This window comes from Hippocampus zosterae, chromosome 15 (assembly GCF_025434085.1).
Source record: "Hippocampus zosterae strain Florida chromosome 15, ASM2543408v3, whole genome shotgun sequence".
NCBI lineage: Eukaryota > Metazoa > Chordata > Actinopteri > Syngnathiformes > Syngnathidae > Hippocampus > Hippocampus zosterae.
Genome location: NC_067465.1, coordinates 15,164,307 through 15,178,043, shown reverse-complemented (window position 1 = coordinate 15,178,043; position 13,737 = coordinate 15,164,307). Strand labels below are relative to the sequence as shown.

At 42.2% G+C, this 13,737-nt stretch overlaps 4 protein-coding genes across 17 annotated transcripts in view; 2 read left to right on the top strand and 2 right to left on the bottom strand.

Annotated features, from left to right (window-relative positions):
* LOC127616701 (ankyrin repeat domain-containing protein 13C-like) overlaps positions 1 to 13,737 on the top strand; it is a 237,609-nt gene that overhangs the window by 82,138 nt on the left and 141,734 nt on the right. The window lies entirely within an intron of this gene.
* LOC127616656 (adhesion G protein-coupled receptor L2-like) overlaps positions 1 to 13,737 on the bottom strand; it is a 136,988-nt gene that overhangs the window by 65,510 nt on the left and 57,741 nt on the right. For 10 of the 11 annotated variants that reach the window (XM_052088370.1, XM_052088371.1, XM_052088374.1 and 7 more), the window contains exons 4-5: positions 9,132 to 9,241; positions 2,426 to 3,226 (exon numbers count right to left, since the gene is read on the bottom strand). In XM_052088370.1, the coding sequence (XP_051944330.1) occupies positions 2,426 to 3,226; positions 9,132 to 9,241 (911 nt within the window). Of the gene's footprint in view, positions 1 to 2,425; positions 3,227 to 7,065; positions 7,163 to 9,131; positions 9,242 to 13,737 lie in introns of those variants that run through there. The other variant, XM_052088372.1, reaches the window with a different exon arrangement.
* Positions 1 to 13,737, top strand: part of snap47 (synaptosome associated protein 47) — a 415,166-nt gene that overhangs the window by 364,387 nt on the left and 37,042 nt on the right. The window lies entirely within an intron of this gene.
* The window catches only part of prkacbb (protein kinase, cAMP-dependent, catalytic, beta b), a 185,637-nt gene that overhangs the window by 140,760 nt on the left and 31,140 nt on the right, over positions 1 to 13,737 (bottom strand). The window lies entirely within an intron of this gene.

The window sequence follows — 13,737 nt, the reverse complement described above, 5'->3', positions numbered from 1 at the left end:
AACAGAATCTAGTTATCAGATAATCTACTTGCTGACATCCGCCAACATTTCTTCTTCTACAACTACACTTCTTTTTGTTTTGTTTTGGGGGGTTTTGCAATCTGGATCCCCTTTTGGCACCAAGTGAGTCTCGGTGACAGGCATCTGCTTTTAGAAGAGGAGGTTCATGACTATTGGTGAAAATATGGAGAACGTATTTTTCCACACTAAACGGTGCACTTAAAAGCCTTCAATTATCTTAAAAGCTCACAGCGCGCCTTAAAATCCGATGTGCCTTGTGTATGGTCATTACGGTAATATTTTGACCCCAAAATGGCTCCTTGCTTGAGACGTGCTGCTAACGCAAAGTTCAAACTTAAGGCAATCGGTTAAGATAAGATAAGATATCCTTTATTCGTCCCACAATGGGGAAATTTACAGCCTCCAGCAGCAAGAATGTATGTAGAAAGAAGAAAGGAGAAAGAGAAAAAAAAAACAACAAACATCTGTCAATTAAATACAATATGAACACAATGGATAAATCGCAGTTCTATTTACAATTTTACTTCACATAATTTAATTATTATTATTATTATTATGATTGTTATTTTTTATTCATCAGCCTGACAGCAGTCGGTAGGAACGAGCGTCGGTATCTCTCCTTCTTGCAGCGCGGGTGTAACAGTCTCTGGCTGAAGGAGCTACCAAGTGCTGTCAGGGCGGGCTGGAGAGGGTGGGAGGGACTGGCCATCATAGCTTTTAGCTTAGTTAGCATCCTTCTGTTGCCCACCTCCTCCAGAGTGTCAAGGGAGCAACCCAGGACAGAACTGGCCTTCCTGACCAGTCGCTCGAGTCTCTTTCTGTCCCGGGCTGAGATGCTGCCTGACCAGCAGACAATGCCATAATGGATGGCCGAGGCCATTGAACACGGAAATAGAACAGCAGCAAGAGAGTTTAACGTTAACGAGTCAATGTTGTAACTTGCTGTTGGTAAAGTGAACTGTGTAGCTGCTTTATTAAATACGTTTGACTGACATCTGATCGTTATTTCTGTTGCCGTTTCAAGTGGATGCATTGTACATTGCGTCTTATAATGCGCCTAATGTATGAAAAGAATTACAAAATAGGCCATTCATTGGAGTTGCACCTCATAATCCAGTGCACCTTTTAGTGGAAAATACAGTATTTGGTCAGTGTGCTTTGTTGATCGTCACGAGCACACCTCATGTTATAAAATTACAGTAGTAAGAACACACATGCCCATTTTTTGCCTCCAACATGGTTGGGGTGTCTCACATTTGAAATATCAGTTAAGATGTTAAAAATGAGGAAATGTGTACCCGTCTTACAAGCCTTCAGGCTGACACTTGCGCTTTCTGCTGTCTCCCCGGAGAAAGATTTTCCGAAGGACATTTCAGACCGAGGGAGGCAGAAGGGTGCGCGTGTGCCTTTCAAGGCTACGTCCACAGTATCAGTGTACAGTGACAAGGAAATCATGCAAAACAAACCAAAAGGCCAAGGCTGGAGTAAAAGTGAACCACCACATTGGGGGACAACTATATTAAGGAGCAGGACTATTCCTGCACGTCTCCACAAATGTTGCAGATGGGACCGTGTAGGCTCATTAGCTGAGCCGGCCATGAATAATAAGTCAACCTCATACTGGTAGGATTACATTAACAAGCTCACCAGAGCATCATTCTACAGCTAATACAAGTGCTTTGCTTACCTCTGAGTCAACTCAAGATGTTGCTGTTGATTCTTGAGGGATTCAAATGACTGTGCAGATGACTGCTTAGCCTTATCAAAAACTTGGTTAGCTTTGGCTTTAGGAAAGTCTGAAAAGCTCTCTGGACAACGTGACAAGACAACAAAGTATAAAATCTGTAGATTTATGACGAAAATGACTTCATGGCTTTATAAAATGCAGAGTTTGTTTGAGGACTTGGATATGGAAACAAAACAACAAAATAAAATAAAAAAAATCAATTTCCCTTTGACAACTTCCAAATCCACGCCGCGCTCTCCTCACAGGTGATTCATGTGGGGTTGTTTTTTTTTCAACTCCCACTGCTTTATCGTTTTTCTCTTTTCATCTATAAAAAGAGGGGACTGTAAAAGACAACCCGGCCGACTCCGGTTCTGTATGGCCCTGTTGGTGATTGTTTTTGTATGTCTCTTGGACGTGTTATGTTTGTTACATTTCATTGCATACTGTGGTAAAAAGACAATAATGCTCTCATGATTCTGATTCTGACCTCTTGGAGCAGTCATACAGTATGTATGCTAGTTGATTTCTGAGGGATTAAAATGACAATGCAGGTGACCTCACAGCTGTACCAAGAAATAAAATTAATTTGGGTTATATGAGGTGTTTTGGAAATTAAAACAAAACTCTCCCCTCTGGATAACAGGAAATAAAGCCATTTAAGAAGAAAACCATTACCTTCAACGGGATCCGGCGGCGTGAAGTCGAGATCGTAGCGGAGGATGTAAAAGTTATTCCACACATAAAGCTGATTGTCCCTGGGGTTGTAATCCACAGCCGTGATGTACTGGTACTGGTTGGGGAAGTCGATGTCCGTGAACTCGCCTTGGTTCAACTTGGTATTGTAAACGTAGTCGATCTGGTTTCCTCCACCGTCGCCCTCACTCTCCTCGTAGTTGGAGCGCACCACGTGGAGCACGCCGCACACCATGAAGGCGTTGGAGGCCGAGCGCTTGTCGTACGCCGTGTCCCACGTGGCCTCGAAGCGCAGCGTGTACGGGTTGAGCTGGCTCACCACGATGCGCCCGTTGTTCTGCTCCGTGGCGTAGATGACCCACAGGCCCCTCTCATCCACCGCCAGGTCGATGTCCGTCTTGCCGCCCCAGCGGTACGGCGAAGTGTCGTGGTAGTTAGCGTTGTTGACGATGGCCTCGCCACTTTTGATTCGTGTGCGCAGGTCAAACTTGACAATATTTCGTGTGCGCTCTTTATTGAAGAAGATGGCACCGTCGTAAGCCACAAAGCCAGTTCCGTCCACCCGGTGGGGCAATTTATATGTGGTGGTTTGCCGGTTGTTTTGGAAGTCCTCCAGGGAGGCGTACTCGATGAGAGTGTCCGTGCGGTACGGCGTCCACGGCATGAAGAACACCTTGTCCCCAGCCTGCAGCGGGTCTTTGCACCAGGACCCCGCTTGCTGCTCCGCCTCGTACAGGAAGGTGGTCTCGCCGACGCCCTTCAGGGTCCCAGGACAAATGAAGACTAGCGAAACAGAGAAGAAGACAGTCATGCTCGTGACAATCAAGGATCGGTCGCATCATTTTCTCGCTGTATACTTAAAAATGAGACTTTGGAGGGATCTTGACATATCCAGACAGAACAAAACACCATGAAAAAGTTGAAAATCCTGGAAATGAAAGACAGCTAAAAGGGATATTGACGTTCTGTCTTTAGGATCCGATCGTAGCCCCTTTCAAACTGGCCATCCAAAGGAGCCTCAATCAGTATCATGTATCCTTAAGAGACTTGTGATGCAAAATGTGAAGCTTTATTTGCTTATGCTGTGGGTGCAGAACGACATAGAAATTATTTTATTTATTTTTTAGGGCTTCTCCATAAAAACGTGTGTAGGAGGCCACGTACTTGAGAAATATTACCCTGAGACTGGGCTCACTGATGTACACCAAATTTGGTGGCCATATCTATCATAACTTGACATGATGCATGAAAAAAGTGTCTGAAATTGAATAGGAAGTCTGCAATTTAGTTTCAAAACAGCCATCTTGCACAGATTCAAGGGTTTGCATTCCTACCATGGAATTTGCCCAAATGAGCCTCGATCGATTGGCCGGTGACCAGTTTAGGGTTAACCCCGCCTCTCGACCGAAGACAGATAGGAAAGGCTCCATTATGCCCGCGGCCCATCCTATGCAATGTTGGCAGGGCACAGCGTAATAATAAGCATAAATAAAATAATTCATGATTTATTACAATTAGTTTTCATTTGACTAGTTTGATTCTTAATTTTTACATTCAAATCCAGTAATTATAATTATTTGTTGGAGCAGGCTTGTTAGTTTGTAGTTTTTTCCCCAAAATGTTTTAATTTTGTTTTTATGTTTTATTATGGGTATTAGTTATTCAAATATTTGTGGCGTATTTGTCATGAACTACTGTGGAATGAAGTAAATGAAATACAGCAATACCAAAATAAATGTCTATCATGACAGGCCATTTTGTGTTCTTGTCCTTGCCTGGCTAAGTGGTATGTGAGGAACCGATGTATGATGTGACAATGCAGTCGGCACATGACTTCCGGAATCCAATATACTATCATAAGCCTAACAGGTGCATTGCCAACTGTGAGACCAGATTGTCAAGTTGTGCCCCAGGCGTCTAATTATCTATATGAGGGAAACTGCAACGGCTGGTTCAACATGTACTTGTAATATCTTGCCAGGTCTACTTCTGCATCATTGATGCACTAATTTGGTAGGAATGGCAGTGTGGAAGGGGCTGATGTCTGACGTCAAATACCACATGAAGAGCTTGTTTGGTGTACGTCGACGCATGCATGAAGCAAAAATAATAAGGCTTTACGTTTTTGTGAGAGAAAAAAAAACGGAAAACACATCGTCAATGGCAGCGAAGCAGGTGAAAATGAAGGCGGAGGAAAGGAACAGCAGCAATGGATTAACACCATACAACACAAAGCACTGATGGCTGAGCGAGCACATGGCCACGGTCCGGTCTAGCCAAATTCAGCTGTTTGGTACGTGAACAATTCTTGTTCTGATGTGTCTCAGCCAGCCATCACTGCTAGTTGACAACACGTGCTACACGGTATATACTGGTGGGTGCAGGACATGTTGGGTCAATCAAACTAAATAAGGGTTCACATTGCTTGTTCAAAGGGAATCTTTTGAATCTTCAAAGGGAATCTTTTGGAGTGCCTTCACATCTTCCATATTCATATCACAGCAAACACAGGGCGTGCTCGGATAACCAAAGTTGGTGGACGTGTCTGTCAAGTAAGGGTGTGGAAAAGAATCGATATTAATCGATGCAACGATGCGCACGTGCGCGATGCAAGTGCATCGGCTCATTCACTGGGTATGATGCAATTGACGGGTGAAATCTAGATTCATCACAATGCATTGGTGGGTATCGGTAAAATCCGATTCAAGCTTCGTTTTATTCATATTAAACGTCACTTATCTGCCCTTTCCAAGGCGCATTGAATGCACCATCATTATTTTGTGTTGAATACGGACGGAGGCCATGAGTCACATACAGTGCAGTACACTACTAGCTCAACACTATGGAAGTTCACGCAAGCAGCAGCGAGGAAACTACTGTATTAATGCACCCGCAACATTCAGATCTTATGTTTGGAAATACTACGGCTTTGAAAAGAAAGACGGAAAGATTGATAAAACCTCTGTAATTTGCAAAGAATGTCGCACTACGAAGCCATACAATGGCAGCAGCACAAATATGCAGACCACTTAAAACAATGGCACCTCATCACCGACAAGTTTCCCTCCCCCTCCCCCGCCTCTCCGTCCAGTTCCTCGTTGGACACCGGAGAAACTCTTGGCAAACCAGGTCAGGATCAGAAAAAAATCGCCTCCTATTTTGGGGGTCCCCTTGCAACTCACTGTGACCACGCAAGGAAAAACTATATATGGATGACTCTTTTGGACATTCCATTTTGACACTCAGTGAGAATGGTCTGTTTGTGTTTACACTGCAGCAACAGCTGTGAGTCTCAGGTGCCAAATTGTTTTCTTTGCACAAAACCCAATTGTGAAAGGGCTTAAATAAGTTGTTTTACACGTTCTACTGTTTATAAAGAATAAAGTGGTATACCTTTTGCAATACCATACTGAAATCCATCTTTTTTTAACTTTTTTTTCTTTGCGTATTTGCGTCATGTTTAATTGCACAATATCACAACAAATTGCATTGCATCGTATAGGATTGCATTGATTTTAACTAAATGTGTATCGCGTCATATCACATCGTGAAACGTATCGCATCGTGTCGCCAGAAAATTCCATGTATCATTTAAGTATCGCATCGCTGGTAGTGCATCGAGATGTGTATCGAATCGTCTTCAGTGCTGAGATTCACATCCCTACTGTCAAGACAGGGCTCATTCAATCGTCTCAAGACCAATGCCCAAAATCAAAGACAAAATCAGCTATACACTATACGATCTCAAAGTACCACAAGAAAAAATGCCAAAATGTGCCCCAAGTCTAAATTACAAAGCCTTAATACCGATCAATTGAATTATATTCCTTCAACGATTTGTCATAAAAACGGAGGTTCGCGGGCCAGTTTATCACTACTTGCATATCCATTAGGCATTCTGAAAATTTCAAGCCCCATGTGAACTTGGTAAACTCAACTTTAAAGTTTAAAATCAAAAGTCAAGTTTAAAATCACTGTCCAGTTTAAGACCCAAGTTTGAGACTGTTGACTTAAGATAAGGAGACAGGGGGCCCAAGTCTACAGGATGGGATGTACAAGGGCCACTGGGACCAAACAGTATCACCTCTGTCTTCTTTTCATTGAAATTCAAGAAATTTTGTGCCATCCAGGTTTTGATTTCTTCCAGGCAGGATAAAAGTGGACAATGGGAGCAGATACAGTGAGAACATCAGAGGCCCCAGAATTGAGCCCTGTGGAACACCACATGACAGAGGAGCAGCACGTGACTCAGAGCAGCCGAGGCTGACACAAAAGGTTCTATTAGCTAAACAGGGCCTAAACCACTCAAGAGTACATAGTAGGAAATACTGTACAGAAAACTAATTTTTCAAGGATTCATACGATGCAAAAGCCCGAGACCCCGGGAAAATCAGCACTCAACCATCTGTTTTTGTGAGTGCCTTATGTAGCTAGAAGCTCCATTGATTCATGATTGAAAAATTTGGGAGTCCATATGTGTAAACAATCCTCCTATGGGTTTAGGATTCGTCAGTGGGAGGTATGTGTGGAGGCGCTAGCGGCTGTACACCACAGAACAAGGAGAAGACAGGGGAAGGAAGGTGGAAGGAAGTTAGTGGCTGTGGACTGGGCCACTTATTTACCTTTTTGCTCCACTTCTATTCCAGGCGGTGAAAAAAAAAGGAAAGAAAAAAAAGAGTAAAATAGGGAGAGAAACGTTATCATGAGTCATCTGGCAGGTACAAGAAGAGAATTAGGTGCGAGAGGATGCGACCGTGACATGAACTCCACACAGGCTGCTTTTTAGGGGAAGAGGGCGAAAAAAACCCAACAAGATGTTAGTTAATGAACAGTCATGCACATATTCCCTTGTGTTCTAAACTGACAATAAAAGTCATTCAACTATAGACGCGTGCATCTGAAAAAGCAGAGCCCTAATGATACAAGCTTTGGAGAAAAAAAATGGGGCCACTGCGCACAACATTATAATAACAGAAAGCCTGAGCTGCTGGGCGGAGAAAAGGCTGTGTGAAAAATTGCAGGTTAGACAGCAAGAGGAGGTTAGTGGCAGGAGGTGAAAGGGTGGTCTGTTTGAAAGAAAGGGAACGCACACACAAAAAAAAGTGATTTTTTTTCTTGCAAGTGTTTACTATTCATCAACGCTAAGCACTTTCACAGGGGTGCACAAGAACCTCGGCTACGCTCTAATAAACTTGTTTCAAACAAGCGCTCGCATGGGTTTTGCGCTCGTCATAAACGCAGATGTCCATAAGAACTCAAACAGCGACTGAAGTGAATTCACCAGTTACATTTGAGTCGGAAATCAGGCAAAATACAAGTGGCAGCCCGAATAGAGCGTGTCATTTTATTCTCCAAGGTTTGGAATGATCTCTCATTTCTCTTCTTAGACAACACAGTAGATATTTGCAAGGTCGTATTGTATTCTTAAAGTAATGGCAATAATAAAGCTATGCAAATCCCACAAGGGAGAATGTGCCTTATCTTTTCCAAATGTAGCATTCGTTTAAAAATAAATGTATATTTGCAGTTAGCTATGCTGACACTACAGAACAAATACACAATTAGAATTACAAAAAGTACTAGAAATAAATAAAATAAAAATGTGTACAATGTAGTGTCCTTTCCCCCATTTCTGAAAAGCAAAGTCAACCCCCAAATGTACTTTATAGTCTGTGTATGTTCTATGTAGCCCCGCTGGTCGAAACAGGGCTTTCTGTTTTCTGAAGCTGAGCCATAATTTGTTGTTACCTGAACCCTGAGCAACTGTGTTTTAATTTTCAGTCGACAAAAAGTGGCAAAATTGCCGCCGCCTATGATGGATAAAAAAGTTTGGATTTTGATGCTTAACTCATATTTCACAAATACATTTTACTTATCAGAATGCCATGTTTGGACAAGTGGAGGCACATAGAACATATTGTTAAGAAAATGTTTGGGGTGACTTCGCCTTTAACACCGCATGTTACAGGCCAAACCAGTAACTGAATCCTAAAATAGGTTTGCACACTTTCTAAACTGTCAATTTGAAATAATGTCCTGTTTTTTTTATTTGTGTAATAAAGGGTGTGATTTAATTTTTTTCTCATCAATTAATCAATTGATGGATTCATCAATGATTAAAATGATAGTTCGTGAGCAGCTCTAAAATTGAAAAATGTGTAGCTACTTCATGGGATTGGTGCTGGAATCAGTACTGGCCGATCTCGCTCATGGATGATTGGTATTGCAATTGACAGCATAAAACCCCAGCATAATACTGTCATATAATTGTTTATATGACAGTAAACAATTGGTTTAATATACAGTGAAAAAATGTTGTATTTTTCAAAACTAACGAATACACGCAATTTATTCACCTATATTTACAGCTCAGTATTTTAACACTTCAGAAAGTAGCAGTTTCAATCTAAAATTAAATTACATTAAATCAATCACCAGCTAAATGAGCCGTGACGCAAGTGGACACTAGCCCTCCCCCTACCCCCCACCTCCCCCACCCCTCCCAATCGCTACATTTTGTCACACTCATCCCTTAGCGCACCATTGCCATTACACCAGCACTGTGCAGCTTGACACGTTGGCGCCATACATGAGCACGGTGTGCTTTGTGACAAGCATGTGAGGTAAAATAGCACACAACAACAACAACAACAGTCACATCGTCATTCATCATGGTGGTGATACTTACTATAGGGAACACACTCATACTGGACCTCTAAGTACTTGTAGGTGCCGGGGCATGGATCGGGAAAGACATCGGAGCCAGTGACAACCACACACTGCGTACGGTTGTTGCACCTAGAAGGAATAAGAAAAGATTGACGAAAGATGTCATCACCGGCAGAGAGCTCAGTCGGCACAGGTGGCGGTTGTGAGCGGTTTTAGCTCATTGTTACGATGACGTGCAGTGCTACCTCCAAATTTCCGTGCCCTAAAAGTTGACATTGACCTGACAGGACTCTCAGCCGGTCGCTTTTTGTAAAAAAAAGACGATCTGATTTAGATCTTGTGTTGCTGGTGCTGAGCATTTGAGTCTTTGGTAATGTTGGATGACAAGGTGATGTAGACTGCTCTCGCACTAAGCTAGGTAGCTTTCTGCAAACCTTTTTTTTTCCCCTGAAAGCTTTGTTCCCTGGTGCTGAAGAGTTTTGTGTAAACAAACGATTCCGTAAGGTGATGTTCTGTGACTGGTGTCTTATATTTGAGTCAATCTGTTGATGTTCACCAAGAAGGAACACTGAGTGAAGATTGCTGTGTTATCGTTCCCAATGCCCACCAGCTAAGTTTTCCGCCTAACTTTTTTTTCTCCTGAAAGTTGTATTCTCTGACACACAGAGCAGTTTTGCTTCAACAAAGGACTCTTTGATTACCAGTAGAGATTCTATGACTGGCGTCATACATTTGACTGAGTCTATATGTTGATGTTCATTCAACAAGGAGTGAAGATTTCGACTGCTACGTCACGGAATAGCTGTTAGCTTGTTCACTTTCTGCCAAACATTGTATCCAAAAGTTTTGTTCTATTCTATTTAGCAGTTTTTGTGAACAAAGAACTCTGACTCTGATTTTATGTGACTGCTGTCATGCATTTCAGTCCATCTGTTTGATGGTGATGAACAATAAAGACTTCTCGTAACGATTAGCTTATCAAGCCAGGCAGCTAGTTGTCTGCCAAACTTTTTCTGAAGAGATGACGGTGCTAGGAGAAGACATGATAGTGAAGATGATCCCCAGACTGCAATGTTTAACTCTGCTGCAAATGTTATTTTGATAGGTTGCTACTTTCTGGTTTGTTATCAGTCTCTAAGATTTCCTTCAAACAGTTTTTAAACAAATGACTTTGCTGTGATTGCCGTTGTACATTTGAGCTCATCAATTTGTTGATGTTTGACAAGAAGTAGCACAGAGTGATTTATGTGGACTGCTGCATTAGCTTCTCGTGCAAGCAGCTAGCTATATGCTAGTGGACTGCTATAGATTCGCAAGTGTTAAAGTGTCATGATAATGGGAGATAATCACGAGTAGTAATATGCAGTTCTGGAATTTTTAGCGCTATCAATTGTTTGATTTTGTTATATGCACGTATAATTATTCAACATACTTGTGTTTAAATAATCGTAAATGTGTTATGACAATGACTGATGTCACTGGTAAGCTTGTAGGGGTAAACTTGGAGGCAGCACTGCAGAAGGGCTGTTGTGTGCATATGTGCAGATATATGAAAAACAGCAGTGAAATGCACGTCAGGTATTAGCGGTGGCATTTCCTCAAACATCTGCGTCTATGGAGAGGAAAGACATTCGTTAAAGCGTCACACGGCAGGTGGCTGTGACATGTAACAGACAGACAAGAGTGTGGAGATGCTCCCCCAGCTTGTGTGCAGAAAACACATCAATGGGAGAAAAAATCGGCAACAGCGCCAATTGTAAAAGTTTGCCTTTTTTTTTGTGCAAATGTTTCTGGGTGCAAGTAAAGTTCAAGTTAAGAGGCAGGGGGAGTTGGAACGAGAGGAGCGGAGATGGGGGCGACGTTTGCACTTCAAACGAGTTCATTTGAGGCAGAGGGATGGCAGGGGGGATAATGCGGGCAAGTCGAACTGAGGCGCGCTGAGACACACTAGGAAAAAAAAATTGTGAGGCAGTGATGAATATTTCACAAGGTCAGTAGCCGTCACGTCACGCATGCCGGACATACATTTAAACATTAGAGGGCATGTTTAAAAGATCCATTAGTCATTCAAGAGGCTACTTAAATTGGATTATTTTGTACAACATCTTTTAGATGCGTATAAAAGCCAAGGACTACATTCAAACACGCTACTTTTGCAACAAAGGGATACGCTAATCAAAAAAAAAACGTTCAAATATTCAGCTCTCGAAGAGAATGTCAGGATTACCTTCAAATGTAATGCAAGTTGATTTGACCTTGTGTTAACTATTGATTGGACATGTCCAACCGTTCAGCGTTTCCGTGCTTTTTGGACAACTTGCTGTTAGCTCATCAGAAGTTAAATGGCAAAGTTCTTAACAGATGTTTTTGTTCTCATTTGTAATTTTCAAAGATGTCTACTTCTGTGCCTTTCTGTGACTTTTCCAGTCTCTCCGTGCCAACCTGCTAAAGAAATTAAGGTTCGGTGGCCACTTCGCACTGAGAAAATCTTGACTTGACCCCTTGGAATGAATGCTAAGTTGCCGTTGATCAACTTGTAGGAGTTGTCTTGATCTCAAACGTGTCCGGCGTAATGATGAAGGCTGTGTAAATACATTTATTGGGCCGTTAAAACGCTTGCGAATTGTGACATTCAGCCCATTGTGGCAGACGCTTTTGAAAAAAAAAAAAACCAAAAAAAACAACAATCAGTAAAACACATTTGTGATTCATCCTGAAATTTTTACCCAAAAGCCAGATGTCTCCAACTTTCTGTGAGGTGTTTCTGGAAAATTGACTTTTGTTGCAATGTGGTAGTGCCTGGCCACCCATCAAGTTTGAAATTACACCACAACAACACCACATAAATCTTTACTTATTTGCATTTTTTTTCTGAAAATTGCTGTCTGTGAGCGTGCATTTAGGTAACAGTCGCGTTATAAAGTAGAATGGCCAGAGGTGCTTTTGGGCCGCTCTGTTCATTTGCAGTCTGGTCATTGAGGTGCTGAATATTCCTTCAGAGTTCTCCAATTACAACACACAAAGTTGTACCATAATGTCGTTCAGCATTTTTTGTTTGTTCGATGGTTTGTTTTGAGGGCCGGGTGAGGCGGGGTTTAGTCACTACACAATTCATAAAAGTCTTTTGGTTTCATGCTAGCCACATTAGCACCTGCTAAGTCAAATTCCTTTGTGTCTGCCATTGATATCAGTTCATCGTATCGCTCAGGCCACATAGCGAGTAGCCAGGATGCGTGATGGACTGTGAAACATTCCATCACAAGAAACATTCACATCATAAGAAACATTCAAAAAAGAGTTTGGGATGTGACAAACAAAAGTGTTTGAGCCGACATCTCAACTTTAGAGACTCCTCTGGAGTGTATTGAAAAGTGCACAATCCATTTCGACTTGCTTAAGCCTCTCGAACTGAAAGGTTAAAAGTCTACTTATGTACTTTGGAATTTGATGCACTGTACTCATTCTATGGCCACTTCGATAAATCCTCAGCACAACTTAAAAGGCGGACAAAACATCCGAGGTTGAGTTATACAAAGAGGAATACCCCGCCATTATCCAACTGCTTCCTATAAGTACAGCTTGTGGCTTTTTTTTACTTGAAATATCTTCGGCAGTGTTACACGGCTAGCCTGCTTACTTAAAGAATATTAATTGCTCTTTTCAAGACATCCTTCCCACCCCCCCCAAAAAAATCACTCTTTATCGGTTCTTCCTACTTGGCTGCTGTTGCATGTGATTGCAGCTCTATTACGCTTGAGCTCATTCTCGTGGTGGGGAAAGAAAAAGAAAAAACACCTTTTGAATCTCTGCTGTCCTTTTGCACCTCTGACCAGGCAGGGAAGGATTTATTCTACTGCTTTATGAGTGGGTCAAAGAAGAGGTGGCAAATACCAGACAGTATTAGAAAACGCACGTGCATGCGCATGCACAAACACACACACACAAACACACACACACACACTGGCAGGCATTATTTGGGTTTGTGGATCGTTCTAGTGCCAGACCATAGTAAAAAGGATGAGGACAAAAGAAATGGGATGCATCGCTTCATCGATTTATTATTCAATATGTTCAACAATTTAATGCTTATCTGTTCACAGTGCACAAAGGACAAAGTCAAAAAATCCTTTGGCTTTGAATTAAGAAGTGTTTCTGGATACTTTTGTCTGTCTAGTACTCCAGCGGTGAAGTTCGTTCCTGAGCCCCGCTTGCATTTGTTTATGTCGCCGCGCTGGCAACAAAGCGATATTGGCTGGCAAAGGATTTACAATGGAGAGCAGTGAAAAAAATGAATGTTTCCTAATTCAACAGCTCACTTTGATGAAAAGGACATCATGAGACAAATGTGCAAGCTTGACAGGTCGGACATTACGAGGGCTCTGAATGGAATGACCGAAGTAACTTGAATGGGATACTCACTGGTCTTTTGCCCTCCCCCCCAAAAAAACCCCCACATCATAGTCCAGCAGTATTTAGCGCTTTAGCTACCTTCATCATACGTTTACATTGTCACTGATCTCATTCAAACGAATCGGAGTGTAGCCTAGAGCAGTGCGTTGATGTAGGGTATCACGCCGCAGAAAGGTTTTTCTTAACCTGCATCGTACCCTGGCTAACTGCAGCCT